This window comes from Haemaphysalis longicornis, unplaced genomic scaffold (assembly GCF_048455015.1).
Source record: "Haemaphysalis longicornis isolate Haplotype H1 unplaced genomic scaffold, Haemaphysalis longicornis Haplotype H1 scaffold_2, whole genome shotgun sequence".
NCBI lineage: Eukaryota > Metazoa > Arthropoda > Arachnida > Ixodida > Ixodidae > Haemaphysalis > Haemaphysalis longicornis.
In genome coordinates, this window is record NW_027526295.1 from 14,522,275 (window position 1) to 14,538,178 (window position 15,904).

General features: G+C 46.8%; 1 protein-coding gene across 1 annotated transcript in view; it reads left to right on the forward strand.

Annotated features, from left to right (window-relative positions):
* LOC144167837 (phospholipid-transporting ATPase ABCA3-like) overlaps positions 1-15,904 on the forward strand; it is a 198,578-nt gene that overhangs the window by 121,516 nt on the left and 61,158 nt on the right. Inside the window, exon 6 of the mRNA XM_077696996.1 lies at positions 6,129-6,459. Coding sequence (XP_077553122.1) covers positions 6,129-6,459 — 331 coding nt within the window. The remainder of the gene's footprint in view (positions 1-6,128; positions 6,460-15,904) is intronic.

A 15,904-nucleotide genomic window follows, 5' to 3' on the forward strand; every position in this document is an offset into this window, starting at 1 on the left:
CAAATAAATTTTTCTTCACCTTGATTTTGTACCAAACCTGAACAAAATTACATTGCAAGAGAGTTGTTACCTCTTCTTTGCGCATGTTTGAGTTTACTCTTTTCCGCCTTATTTTACCCTATCCCGTATTGCATCGGTTTGCAAGTGTTTTACTGCATTTTTTGTGTTAGAAGAGGCTTATTTATCTACACCGTCCTTGCTGTGGGTTCACTTAGTATTATCTGTCAAACTAAAAACACAGCGGAGAGCGTTCTTGCGTTTCCTTTTCTTTTTATGTGCTTTGGCAAAGGCGTGGTTGATTTTTGTGTTCTCTTTAACGTCGTTTGCTTTTTGTACCTATCTTTGTAATGTGCATTATGTGCCCACTTCCTGTATGAGCCTGACCAAGGCTTTGATAAATAAAAAAAATAAAATTGATGGTGGTCAGATCATTGGTGCCGCTGGATTCCGAAGACAGGGCAGATGGGTATCGCTGTTTGCAAATTTCCCACGCAGCACATTTAGGGCTCCTTTATATAACGCCTAATCTTAGGCGTGCAACTTCAGATTCAAAGAGAAAGTATCACATCTGAAGTACAAACTGAAAAAAAATCGGCTTAGCAACGTGGTTGTCACTGCTGCGCTTAGAAGAATTTCACTACCACTTTCATTTTGTTCGGTGGGGTGCTTGCCTGAATCGGTGAGTTATTTGCTAAATCTCCACCATTTGGTACGATAAGCAAAACCAACAAATGTATCATTGCTGTGGATAGGGTCATCTCGTCGTCACTGAAGGAATGAATCAGCATCCACTGTTCAGCACTCGTTCCACTGAAAATTCGAGTTGCCGGCACCACTGCTGCGAGCGGTGTCTATTTTAAAGGTTACCTTTACTAATCTCGTCGAGCAGTTTCACCGGGGTCCGCACTTAGACCTTCATTTGACCGCATCTAGCTGCACCGCACCCCCTCACCGGGACTCATCGGGCCTGTTTTCAGCGCTGCGCACAAGGCCCCATTCTCAGTCAGCTCTGCTGAAGTGAGCGGCTGCGGCGGCTGCATCGGGAGCGGCCGCTCAGCTGGTAGGCAGTCGACCACCCCAGCTGCCTCGCTACTGCTACAGTGGCTAGCCACTGTACTACTGCCCCGCAGCTGCTACCTCACGCATACGCCGCTGGGTCGGGAGCCTCCCGGCGGCGGCACTCGGTCTCCTCCCGTCGTCCTTCGGGCGCTGCCAGTTCTTGTCGGACACTGGGGAAGGTGGCCGTGGCAGCTGCTTTTAGATGCAGAGCATCTGATTCACTCGCCGTGTCCCTCCGGCGTCGTCGTCGGCGTTGTCCGCCCCTCCCCCATTCTCCTCGCCGCGCCAGCTGCGCTCTCCGCCGCTCACCCCCTCTCCTCTCCGATAACGAACACTCTCTCGCGAGGATTGGCTTGGCTTGGATTGGATTGGATTTGGATTAAAGTGGATTGTGTTGGATTGTGTTGCGTCATAGCCGCGGCAGACGCGCTGGGGCCGGCGCATGTGCAGTACTCTCTCTTCCGCGGTTTCCTCTCCTTCGGGCGCGCTGCGCATATAACCGGTGTGCCGTTCTCCGGCGAAGCAACATCCACGCTTGGCTCAAACACCTAGAGTCCACGCAGCTTTACAAGTACGCCAACGTCGTCATCGACTGGGACCGGCTTACGCAGTCCCCTCAACGTTATATGCGCTATAAAACGCGGTCCCTTCGCCGCTCCTCCTATGCGTCGCATCTACACAGGGGTTCCCGCGAGGGGAGGTGGGAGTTTTTTTTCTTTTTCTGCCAGCTGGGAAGGTAGAGCGTTGTCTTTTCCAGGGCCACGCGATCTTCCGCAGCACTTCGCTGCGCCGAAGGTTCGGCGCAGGCATAACGGCACGTGTGGAAAACTGCAGCCAACTAAACAAAAAAAGTTAGTGTCCTTCCACTTTGTGAAGGATGACCAGCAAAGCTGCGGTGCCGAGCCTCACCGTGGGCTTTGGCTTGGTCGTAGTCCAATGGGGGGTGCACGAAGCAAAACACGTTTGTTTGTAGCTTGCGACTGAGCGCAGTTCCTGGTTGATTAACTGAATGAACTTATTACAATCTAGAGTTTGGTTCCGGTGGGCAAGCATGGGGCTGTCTGCTTCCCTCCCGTAGAGTCCCATATGTATTGACAGCGGACGAGAATTCCATAGTATTTACAGCTCACTGTGAACCATGTAATTTCTAAGACTGTACAAAACCCGGCGTTGTGTTAGAGTAGTTTTAGCGGCTAATTGTCACAATATTTGTTTCGGCATAGTTTCAATAAAGCAAGCGTTAGAGCCACTTTCTGTCATCGTATTCCCTACGAATATTGACGTTATTCACTGTGCAACACTCGATGTGGGGAAGCCATCTTACGAAGATCAAGCTTAAAACGATATCCTTACGAATGCTTCACCTCCTAACACAAATGAATTGCTGGGAAGACATTTTAGGGCGCAGCTCTTTGGCGCCCGCCTCTGGGCTCAGCCGCGTCAGCATCGTCGTGACCGAGCGAACGATGGGAAGACCGACGAGTGAAAGAAAGCAAAGGCGCGAAATTAGAGGGGAGGGAGGTTCGCCGTGCAAGCCAGCGCTCTCCGAAAGTGTGCGGTGGGGGAAGGGAAGGAAAGGGGCAGTACGCTATGCCAGCACGAGGGGCTCGACGCTCGGCGAAAACATGAGGGGGCGTTCGCGTGACAATTATGTGCGCTCGCTTACTGCAATGTTCAGACTACTGACGTAACAGCCGTATCGTGCGCTATGGACGTAAAAAAACGGCGTTTCACGCAGTTCGGTTTGCTAAGACGTCAATGGCGTCATTATTTAAAGATACTACGACAGCTGCGACAACAGTCTGAACCCGGCCTAAGACGCAGTTCGCGGTCTCCTCCTGAGACGCACTTCGCGCGGCCGCCGCAGAAGCTCAACGTCGAGAGAACCCACGAGTGAGTGCTGCCCCAGCCCACTGCAGCCATCAGGAATGAGTGCTGAACCAGGGGGATGCAACTCCGCCGTTTTTCTGTCCCGTGACTGCAGCGATCCTAACGTTTGGGGGCTGTACTACATACGAGTATAAATGAACGTTGTTGTTGCATTTTATATTTATTACAAGGTTACTTATTAATTATGGAGTTTTTAATATGCAAGTGAACTTAAAAGTTGCAGTTCGAGATTGCGAAAATACGAGCGCCACCAGGAGTGGAAAACGGGAACTGCGCCTTTCTACGTCACACCGCTGAAAAGGGGCGTTTCTTGTCGCGCCCACAGATATGCTACGATCCGCGGTGTTCCGAGGGCCGTTTTTTTCACCGTAAAGTTCGTTTCATCGAAACAGACGCGTGAATGGATTCCCGCCGTCATCACAGATCGTGCTGTACTGAGTGGTGTCGAAATTCTTCACGCCATGCTGCATAAAATTCTTTTGGATCCCGGCGGACGAAAGGTACGATCGCATGCTGCTCGTTTTGCTTTTCTACGCTTGCACGAGATAGCAGGATGTGGTCGCAGCAGCAGCTTTATAACTTAAGTGAGCAGAAACGTGCAGTATTTATTTATTACATTCTGATTGTCGTCTTTGACTCTTGAATTATACGCATGAAATGCGCGGCAGAGCATTTGGTAATTTATTCAATGTCTACATTAGCTACACACGTTTGTTTATACGTGCGTTATTGATTTAATGCATTTCGATCGTGTGTTTTGCATTTTAGCGCAAGTGAATGCACGGTGTGTAGCAAAATGTTTAGGAGGCAACATATACAAAAACTAATGCAACAGTGTGAGCCTACCTGCACTTTTTTTATTATCTTTTGATTGCCTTCGTTTATTTTGTTTTCGTAGCATGCGTTGCTGTTGTTGTTATATTAATGACGTTATTGTGAATATTAAAATTATTATCGGTATTATTGTTACCATTATTATTATCAGCCTATTTATGTCTACAGCTGGAGGAAGGTATCTGCATACACTTATGGCTCAAAGGGTGGGTCCGTAGGGTTATATCGTATTGTTAGCACTGTGTTAACGAAGTGTAACTACATAAATAATTAATTGCGTTTCAATTGTGTGCTCTGCATTTTCTCTTCAGGTGAATCAACGAAACATAGCACAATAAATTTCTGGCGATAAATACATAAACTAAGCAATTATGTATATGTTTATGATACAATCATAAGCATAATTCCGCCACTTATAATTTATAATTTACGCTTCAGTTCCGTGCTTCGAGTTTCTGCTTTAGGTACAAGAACGATATATTCACAAAAACGAAGTTACAGCTATAAGCCGATAAATAATTAGACAATGCAGGCTTAACTTTTGCTAGTAATTTATTAGAGGTTTTTAAATACGGTTTTTCTAACCGGTTTACTGCAGGGCCTGAGAAATACCTGAGGAATACATAGTGCGCGAAAGCATACATACATGAATAATTGCTTTGCAATTCTGGTGTGGGATGGCTGCTTTTGTCTGCAGAAATGTATTTTGATTTGGGAGGAAATGTGGGTCGTTGCCACCGAGCATTATGATCGCACAAACAGAAAAAAACGTCTCCGCGTCTCTTAACAATAAAGGATGATTGTAATCTAAAATTTGCCTTTACGATTGGTGTTGTCACAAGTCGTCTTCGTAGCCAAAATCAATTTAAGAAAGAAAGATTCCTAATACATCAGATAACATTTAATTCGAATACAGATGCCAGTTTTCACTAAAAACTGTGTGCGCCCGAACGCCGCATTAAAGCTAGTATTCACTCTAACCCAAATATACAAACGTGCTTGTTGATGTTCCAGATCTCGCGTTTGGCTCCAGTGCGCGAGAAGCCAGGACCTGGCTCATTTACCACCTCGTCAGACCTACAGCAGCTACCGGCTGTGTCCTGCCAATTTCACCAGCAGAGACTACGCGGACCTTGGACAGACAAGGCACTGGACACATATGTACTGGCTGGATACCTAGTTATTAGCATGCGGCCATGTGCCATACACTTTTGTTTTCGACTAAAAGCGCAAAATATCCATGTAGTGTTTTTACTGTATGGATGGTACGTTTAGGCAATAAAAATTAAAATACCTGTCCTCTTTATTCTTGTCTAGATTGTGTGTACTAATAAACCAAAACAACGTCGTACTTATAAGAAGTGGGGCAAAAAGAAGTTGACGAGCAAAACTTCATAAATCAGAAAAAAACAATTGCCCTTTTGATAATGTGGTGGGTTGCGCAACAGCAACAGGAACAAGGTCGTGCGCTGTCCATCTGAATATCTTCCACTAGTTCAATTTACCTTGCATGTGCGCCCCAATTGAATTTGGCGCTAAATTGCCTGCCAAATGTTGCGTTGGCGTCCAAATATTGCATTAGGGAGTATTGTAATCGCCAGCCAAATTGTTAAAGGGAATATAAGCCCTCTTGTATTAAAATATGACGCCCTAGGACCTGTTATGTTAAATGATTTTTCCCATTCGCTGAGGGTGTGGCGCGCAGTGGGCTCCGCAACGTGGCGCTACGCTCGCTAGCGATTCTTGTCTACATCGCTCTGTTACCGAATACGACGATCTGCTGGATCCTAGCCATGGACAGCTTTGCTGTAAAACGCAGAAAGGATTCTTAGCCACCACCGTCGCTGCTGTCATTCCATGCCCACTCCAAAGCACTAATACTGCTTACCTCTAGTATGTTAACCTGTTTCAGACTCTCTTCATGAACCCAAACAATGAAGACGGAGAATATTTTCGGAACCCTGCAATAGTAATGTCTATAACACTCACTATTTGAAAACCAGACTGACCAGAGATGTCACCGAAAGGTAGCCTCATATCTGCAATATCTTGCTCCCATTTGTGGCGTTCAAAAGTTCTTCCTGTCTTTAAAACGGTGGCAAAACACTAACTTCAAATAACCGTCCTATTCTAACATCTCCGGAATGTTCTGTACGGTGAAAAAGTTGCGCACTTTCGCTTGTCTAGTCTTGAAAGGACTTTCTTGATAAGCCAACCCGGAGTCAGTATGGCTGTGTCCGGATAGACGCAGGCAGAAAGAGCCGGCCGGTGAGACACCCGTTTATCAGGCATGCAGAGCACTGAACAGCGCGGTTAGCGTGTGCTGCCTTTCACCGAGCGTGCAGGCAGGTGCGCTATTTCGAGGACAAGTCCCTGCCGTGCCAGGACGTGCTGGTGGTGGGCCACGTGCGCCAGGAGGCGGGCCCGTACGCGCCGCTCCACGACGTCAGCTTCTGCGTGCACCGGCGCGAGTGCCTGGCCCTGTTGGGCCCCACGGGCTGCGGCCGGTCGCTGCTGCTGCGCGTGCTCTCCGGCCAGCAGCCCATCTCGGACGGCAACGCGCACCTCGTGGGCGGCGCCGCCGACCTGTTCCACTACCACAGCCACTTTGTGCGCATGCTCGGCTACGCGGGAGAGGAGCCCTGCGGACTCCTCTCCTGGCTCACGGGGCGCCAGGCACGTGCCCGCTGGGGAGAGGAAAAACCCCGCACCACGTTGTGGTTACGCGCTGCTGCGAAGCTGTGCAAACGAATATTTGAATACTTCCTGCCCTTCATGCAGGCTGTTGTTGCGCCCATCGCATCTCGCATTGATGAGATGAAGCCACACTTCTACTTATGTATACAGTACCCTTCTGGTCTACTGAATTCATACAAACGATCTATATCGAGCCATCGTCCTGCAGTTATTCAGGCTCCATCACAAAGAAAGTAAGGGTAAGGGAAAGTAATCCGCCTTGTGTAAAAAAAGTAAGGGAAAGTAATCCGCCTTGTGCGGATTCGGCTTAGACTGCCCGCTACTGCTCTGCACCACTGCTGTTTGAGAACCTCTACCACGAGTACCAGGTTTGTCTAACGCTGTATCCCATTTTAGTTTAAGCTGAGCTTCGGTAGAATTACAACAGATCACGAGCCTCTCACTGGGCAGAAGCGCCTCGGATGGCGAGCGTTGAGATGCCATGCAATAGGAACGCAAGAGAAGACAAGCATTACAGCAATCGCTTATGCATGAATACCTCAGGAGGGGCAGTGCTCGGGCCGAATTCGCTAATAAAACGCGGGCGTCGTTTTGAAGCGCCCCGGTACTGGGATGCAAAGGCATGTATTCTTGGGTATGTATTCTAGGCATGTATTCCCAGCGGGTGTCCCAGGAGGAGCACTTGCACAAGGCCGCAGAGCGACGCGCAGTGGCGCCTGTCGTTTTCCGCGCGGCTTTGCGCACTTGTGCAAAGTGGTCGAGGCATATCCGCCGGCTGGGCACATCGGATGTGATACAGGAAGAAGTGGCAGGGATATGGACTTATTCAGGAGCACCAAAACAAGGAGTACCGGCGTCACTTTACAGGGACCCTGCAACACTTTCTCAGCTTTTTTCGAAACGTAGTATAACGTAGTCATCAAACTTATCCAGTTTACAGATTAGGGGGCGGTGGCTCAATGGCTAAGGGGTTGTGCTGCTGAGCCCGAGGATGCGGCTTCGATTCCCGGCCGTGCCGCCCGCTTTTCTGATGTAGGCGGAAAGCGAAAGCGGCCAGATCGAGATTTCAGTGGGCGCTAAAGATTCCCAGGTGGTCAAAACTAATCCCTAGCCCTCCACTAACGCCTCATCGTCTGTCTAGCGTAGGTGCGTTAAACATCATAGTCAAGTCAACTTAGATCAAGGGGCCGCAAAGTACCTCAGCCAAAAATTACTGCGCTATGCCCATCAAAATACCTTGGAAACTTGCTCAAAGGATTTTTCGCTCTTTCCCTCTTCTGGCGTTTTTCTACCGCTGGAACTGCGTCATTACAGCGGTCGAGCAGCTATTGGGCGACTTTACTTCATTTGCAGCAATGGACGCATTCGATAAAGACTGTAAAAAGAAAGCCACAAAAGCAAAGGAGAAACAGAAGGCGCATCTACTGCGACGAGCAGCATAGTTACATAGTTTCATACTAATATACACTAGAGAGAAATCTGGCGCCACTGTCTAGGAGAGCCGCGCTCCAGCGAGCGTTCCGTCATGTGCCGGGCAGACACGTTCCACTCGTCCTTGGCATGGCTCACGAACAGGCTGAAAAGCTGCCTCTGGCTGCAAAAAATGCAACAATATTACTGCAGAAGATTAATCGAAATTGTTTTATTATATAAAATACCTCCAGAAAGATGTATTTGTCAGGGAATATTTAGAAGCTTTATGCAAGATGCACAAAAAAAAATCATGTTACCAGCTTTTATTGATTTTGGCTTCAAGGCGGAAAAGAAACCATGTGGCTAACCTAGCCAAGGAGGCGAGGAACGTCGCTGGCTGCAATGGCACCGTCCACGGCGGCCCGCGAATGCAGCGCCAGATTTCCCTCCAGTATAAATGTGAAGCTCTATGACCAGAAAATCACGCAGTGCTGCTGCCTGCGGGCTGGCGATAACTCTAGCTTTTGCAGTACTTCCAGACGTGAAGGTCCGAATTGATGCAGAGTTCCTTTAAGCCCTAAGAACGCGTTGGGCGTCAAATTTTACGTAGGGCGCTAATTTCAGGTTCTGTTGGCACGTCAGATATTAATTTTGCTTTACTTGCCACAAATTTGGCCGGTCAATTTTTGTGCTATGCGAATAGGAAGCTATGCACATTCACTTCACTTACGTGCTAGTGACTACGGGATAAGGAGTAGTGCATTAACGTTCTGGAATATCTTTAAAAACGTTAATCTGTCACGTCCGCATAAATTGGTTTCGAAATTCCTAAGAAACAAAAGGCCTACCTATGCAGGGATTTATACACCCCCCCCTAACACCCCCCCCCCCCCAAGCCCCCCCAGAAGGACTTCGACACCCCCCCAAAAAGATTCCGCAACCACAAGCACCCTGCCTAGGGATTTATACAACACCCCCCCAAATATCCCACCGACACCCCCCCAAAATCGAAATTCTGCATAAACACCTGCACCTATGGATAAAAAAAAACTGCGAACGCAAAACAGATCGTTGGAGTAATAATTCGTCCAATATTCCTTTTCAGTTAAACATGAGCAAACACTACTGACCACGGGCGTGTAATTCTTTGAAACGACACTTGCGAACTTTACAGAAAATGCACCACGAAAGGTTCGCGGACGAAAGGTTCGGGAGCAATAGTCCATCTTCGTGGTGATAGTTGTGAGGTACTGGCTGTATGAAATTGGTACTTAGCTCAAGATGTCTTGTTGAATAACTGACGATACGATCGGACCATCTTCTTCCTTTAAACAAGGTGTGGATCGAAAGGTGTACTCACCTGGATGTATGAAGAAACAGCAATGCAGTCGCTGGCCAAGTAAAAAAAAACATTCACCATCTTCTCGTAGGGGAACCTTGAGTTGATGCAAAGCATCTCGGAGGTTCCGAAACGTGCACGAGATTGGGTATCCAAATAACGGAAAATGACGGAACTCCTGAAGGCGCAGCGTGACTCAACCGAAGTAGCAACTGAGGGAGCGGCACGCGGATCGGGTTTATTATATAGAGCAGATGGAGTGGAGAGGAGGAGATGAGAGAGGAGACGCGCATGCGCGCTTATCGCGCAGCTGCGGTGATGAGTAGCGCGCGCGCTATCGCACAGCTGGTGTGGAGAGAGGGAGAGGAGGAGAAGCGCGCGCGCTATGGCACAGCTGATGGGGAGAGGGGCAGACGTGCGGACGGACGGACGACTGACGACGGAGCCGAGAGCAAGAGATGCTTTGCATGTAATAGTGTGAAGACGTTAAGGAACATGTACGGGTTACTTGTTCACAATGAGGCAGACGTTTTCGAATTTAAAGGTGCAGTTTGTGACGCAATGACCGCATGTATATCAAAGGTAACGTCCCTTCATTTTGATTCATCGTATCGGAATGCGTTTGTATGAACGATGATTCCAGTAAAAGACGTGACGTCACGTTTCGTTCTTTAGCCAGAACTGCAGCGTTCTCCCAGTCAATATCGGTCTGGTGCTTGTGCGTATGCTCGGCAATCGCATTAGAGGTCACCTTTTGGTTTTTCACGTTCCGTTGGTGCTCTTTAATCCTTCTGGGGAACTTTCTTGTTTCGCCGATGTAAACATGGTTGCAATCGGCGCAGGGGATGCGATAGACAACACCCGGGAAAAGATTATCGGGCAGCGGGCTTTCCTTGTCGTCGTAACTCGCAAACGGTCCATTCGACCACCGGAACCAGGCGCCGTAGCGGGATAACGGACCTAAGTAGAGCCTGCACTCTAAACTTTTTTTCCTCCCATATACTCCATAGAGGTTCTTTTTCGCCTGTCCTCTAGTAGTCCTCCTTGTAGGAGTTTTTTTACTACATGGAACAGGGAGGTTTTGTTTACCTCCTCAACACAGGGAGTTTTTAGGTTATAGAAAGGAGGTATTTAGGGAGTGTTAAGAAATGTTCGGGAGAATTTAAGGAGGTCAAAATGGAGTATTCTTTACTTCCTGAAGGGCGTTTTTAAGTGATGTTTATGGAATTTTTAGGCGGTTGAATAGGAGCCTATTATGGCTCCCTTTGGAAGTACTTATGTTAGTTTAGGGGCGTTTTTAGGAGATTCAAGGGAAGCATTTACTTCTTTTGAATGGAGTTTGACGAAAGCTTGGGGAGTTTTGTAGGCCTTCCGAAAGGAGGTTTTCAAGGCCACAAGGGAGAATTTCTAGTTCCCTGCGGGAGTACTGATTTCACACGATTTTTCTCGATTTCAGGTTTATTTCAAACGAACTATCGCAGACAAGTTTACATGGTACATGGTGCACACAAGGAGGTTCCGAAATAAATACTTATGGCGACCTCATATTAGAAATCACAAATGGTACATTGGTAAATAACACGCCAGTTAGGAATTGAAGACAGCAATACGATGCTAGTTGAACAAAACGTAGAAACAATATTACTACAAGAACTGGAAATACGCGAAAAACAAAGATAGGCACAAACACAACCGCATGGTAAGTGAAATCATTATAGAATACTAGAGGATCGAGAATGCGTCAGTACTTATCAGAACTTATCAGTACGCATCAGCGCTCCGTACACAGTGAAAAAAAATGGCTGCAGTGGTTTACAACAACAACAAAAAAATTCAGTAGGTGGTGAAATGAGCCAGAGCTGCCTGCTAGTTGAACAAATTGTAGAAACAATAATAATACAAGAACTGGAAATACTTGAAAAACAGATAGGCACAAACACAACCGCATGGTAAATGAAATCATTATATAATACTAGAGGATCGAGAACCCGTCAGTATTTATCAGAACTTATCAGTACACATCAGTACTAAGTACACAAAGTGAAGAAAAAATGGTTGCAGTGGTTTACAACAAAACAATTTTTCAATGTGTCGTGAAATAAGCGAGAGCTGTGCAACGATTTGATATTGAAAGGTAACAAGCATTTTGTAGGTGGTAAAGGCACAAGAGATGAATGATGTAGGAGACAGACTGCAGTGAGATGGCTATGGATAAATGAGTAATATAAAGAACGAAAAATATGCTGCGGAAAATACCAGTGCGTTTTGTTAAAGACACAAATGCGCCAAGAAAAGTGACCGAGTCTGACGGGTTAATTGCAATGATACAGAACAGAATGGGTGGTATCGCGACAGCTTCTTTAGAGTGAGAACAAAAAGCCATGAAATTCGTGTTTTTAGGATAATTTTTAGATGATTCATTTCGCACCAGTTACCAATATTATTTAGATAATTGTTTCAAGTTAAATTAGTTTGTTAATATTATTGCTTCACTGCAAGATAGCTGTATTATGAGCATACAGAACGGCCCATCAAATATCCCCTTTTCAGTAAAAAAAGAAAAAAGAAAAAGTCAGAAATATAATACGGAATACTTTTTGACTACTATCCAATGATTACAGGATTGAAAACAAATATTAGTGATCGATATTGATGCGATAAAAGTTAATTAGTTCTAAATCCTTCACACGTGGTTTGGCGCAGGCAAGGTTCAAAAAGCCGTGTTCCACAAACGTTAGAGCTCTGTGTGCCTTCTTGGGATATTGAATGTTGAAAATTCAGAACGATGCAAACAGACTACACAGTCCTCCCAGTAAAGATGATGCAGTCAAGACACGCTGGCCATCGATGTGGAGGCTAACTTCCCCGTTCACGGAATGCAGGCAGGGAGTCAGAGGAACATCTGCCTGAAAAAGCAAAAAAGAAAAAAAAAATGCCCCACACGTAAAATTCAAAACAGACACTATGGTTAAATGAACTTAATAATTCGGTACAGTAATAAAATTGTAAGGCCAGGTTCCCTGCGAATTCCAGTACCTAAATTAGGAATGCAAAGGCTTCATAAAACCAAGTGCCAGTACATTAACCGTCGTGGCTTTTGCAGCAATAAAAAAGATATTACTTCCGCACAATATACTCGAGCACAACTTTAAATGACAGTGAAGATAAAATGCAAGTCTCTGTAGGTTGATAGATTAGTTTTTGTTTTTGACTGAAAAACACTTTGGTATTGCAAGATTTTGTTAACTGCTGTTTCTTGCTTTAAGATGCCAGCTTGCATCTATTCAAGTGAGTGGGCACACAGTTAAAGATGCAAACCCTTACACTGCCTCTCCCCTACCATGGTGGCTCACTTTCATAGAAAAAGTGGAGCTTTTGCGAGCTGGACGGCTGTTGCAAGCCGGGGCAATACTCACTTCTTCTGGAGGGGCCAACTTGGTTTCCGAATGCAGTCTTGCCTTGTACAGCACAGCCTATCCTGCCTTAAGATCTATGAAGTCATTCAACTCGATCATGTATCAGGATCTGCAGAAGAAAATTGTGTCAGCAAATAATGAATTCATGCCGGACAGGCACCCACTGTTTCAGTTATACTTGCAGATACCTCCACCTATTTCCCTCCTGGTGTTACATCCAAAGCTAATTTGTTACGGCTTGTCTCATCAAGTATGGTCATTTGTCATAACACAGCTAGTCATACAGGAAAGTCCTTCATTGGGTCAGAAAACACTTTCTTTTTTTACAGTAGTAATAAACAAGGCGACTCAGTCATCCGTATTTTGACACCTTAATATTCTGTGTCACCGAGCTGACAAGCGTGATTGGTGCATAAGGTCATTTGTAGCCGCAACCGTTACTACAGTCTTGTTAGCTAACGTAAACCTCGTTCATGGCACCAAATTACTTGTGATTGCATGGCAACAAAAAAAAACAGCTGAAATGGAAACGCTATTCTCGCAAACTTACCAACGCTGCATGCCACACACACACCTGCCTTAGTTAATTTACCGTGATTGTAGAAGTTTCCGTCACGCAAAACCAGTGCACTTTTTGGAGCTGCAAGCCCCGTGTCAAAATCGGGTGTCAGATGAATCGAGTAAATTTTTTTGTGTTTGGTCTTACTATTGATTATGACAAATTTATTACCAACAAAAGAAGAGTGTGTGCATTGTTCTTGTAAAAAAATGATATCCTTTTTTATGCCGGGCAGATTTGTGTCATGCTACGGCAAACTCTGTTCTCTTCCATAAGGGCATGAATTTGTGTTTTTAATTACGTGGCCTTAGCTGGCGACTGACGGGCCCCGATTGTATACAGACCCCTCATTATCATCCGAAAGGGAATAAAAACATTTCGGTTTCGAACCACGTCGCCGTCGTGGTCCACACTATATGCATTTAATCGTTCGATAGGCTCATAGCATCTTTTACGCATGTCACCGTTTCCTTAATAGGGTACGCTGTTAGATGTGAAGAGTCGACTCAAGCGAGCAAACAACCGCACCGAATCTACAGGGCACAGTTTTCGAAGGGGGTGGCCGTCTCATCTGCGGCTTTCGCCGACCAGAGCGCTAAGAATGAGTCAGAGCCTTGAACGAAAACAACACAAAGACTTATATTTGGACAGGCAAGCCATCAGGAGCGTTAACAAATAGATATTACAAAGTAGAGCAGTTAACTAAAAAGAACACGAGCAGTTCGGTGCATATGAGAGACAGAGTCCCACAATATTCACCGACCGGGCCCGACGATGCACCGCTGTCGGAGGCGATTCGGCTACCTGAGTAACCGTCACGTTGCTTTGAAACGACGCCGCGCGCGACAAACGATTTCATCTCGAATGCCCTGTTACAAACCGGCCTACAAAAGAATGCGAATGCATACCCCAAAAGCCACAAACAAGTATAATAAAACGAGTGTGCGCTTTTTTCTTTGCCCGTGCGTCTACGTGCTGTGTGCGGCACGGGTACTTCGCAGTTAACCCTATCCAAACGTTTGACAAACGCATCGACTGATGAAAGAGCACTTACCAGCGAGCTGTCCACAGCTGTCGCCGTATCCAAATGTTGTTAGCGGCCGTTCGTCGTGTGACAGGGGCACATAAAAATCTTTCCACCAAATGGCACTACTACTCCTTCTCAAATAAGAAAAAATGATGGCCCAAGGCGAGGCGCTTGAAGCTCCGGCCGCACCAAGTCACCGGCCGCGCTGCATAGTTAGCACGGAGGTTGTTAAGCTCCGGCCGCACCAAGTCACCGGCCGCGCTGCATAGTTAGCACGGAGGTTGTTTACATCCGGGCAGCAAGTCGTGCCGCCAGGGCAAGTTGCGTCGCTGCAGTCGGGTGCGTTGGCGCGCTGGCACGAGAATTTAAATTGCCTATATATGCGCAAGCAAGCGAAGCAGATGAACATTGCAATTGTTTGCAACGGCGAGAACTGCCTCTTTGTTAGCAGCAGAGTTTGACAACACCTACCGCCAAAATAAACAGATTGAAACAACACGGCCGCGCTGTCTGCTTGTGATCGCGCTGGCTGCAGCATCTATACGGGTATACGTACGGTATCGGTTTTGTAGCTGCATGCAACTGTCACGTCCTGCTTTCTAATTAGCATTAGTCCACGGTTGAAGTGCTGACACACGGAAACAACACAAGACTAACATGGCGACCGCCCGCTTGAGATGATTACCCCAGATGGGGAGTTGATTGTGGACGTGGTTGTTTACAAGGGACCGAACGCCATCTAACGAATGGTGTTATGTCGTTCTAAATCCTCCCTTTTGCTACACGGATGGGCAACGGTACTACCATGGAGGTTCGTCCACTTGTTTAGATCATGCCTAGGGAGTACATTTTTTGCTATAGGTACTTTTCAGGGCACATTACTTGATTAAAACTCCATTTCCGGCTAGTTTGCGTTTACAGTGTGGTGTACCCTCATCGGGGGGCACGCGGAGGCTTCGAAAACCTCGCGATTTAAGTGGCCATAACCATCCGAAACTCCTGAACCGCTCGCGCTGGTCATACATCTCCTCGTTGTTTAGTGCAAATAAAAGTGCAGGTACATTCCAGGCAAAGTCTGCGTATATAATCGGCAGCCCCCGCGTTCATTTAGTTAGGAACGCTCCTTGGGTTCCTTTTTACGATAGTAAACGAAAAAAGCGGCCGCGCAAAAAAAATAGCGCGTTCGAAATGACGCAGAAAAGAAACAGACAGAGTGAGTGAGTGCATAACTTTATTGAGCCCGAGACGGGGGTAAGGGAAGAAGTGAGATGGGAGTCCCCTTCATTCTTCCCCCCTCAGACGGCGGCCAGGATTCCTTGCTCCCTGGCGGCGTCTTCGGCCATCTGGACGGCCCGGAGTTGAACGCCCGGGTCTGAACTGAGCAGCACGGTCTCCCACTGCTCTGAGGAAGTGATGTCTAGTGCTTGAGGTGTGGTGTTCACCTTAAGGGGGCAGGCCCATAAAATGTGTTCAAGGTCGGCCCTTGCTGAACATAATTTACACTTATTTTCGTATAGACCGGGGTAACAATGACTGTACGTCACCGGGTTCGGAAAAGTGTAGGACTGAAGTAGACGCCATGCTACTGACTGCCACTTTCCCAAGGTGCGATGAGCTGCGGGATATCTGTCCCTCCCTAATCTGTAATGGTCGATTATCTCCCTATAGGT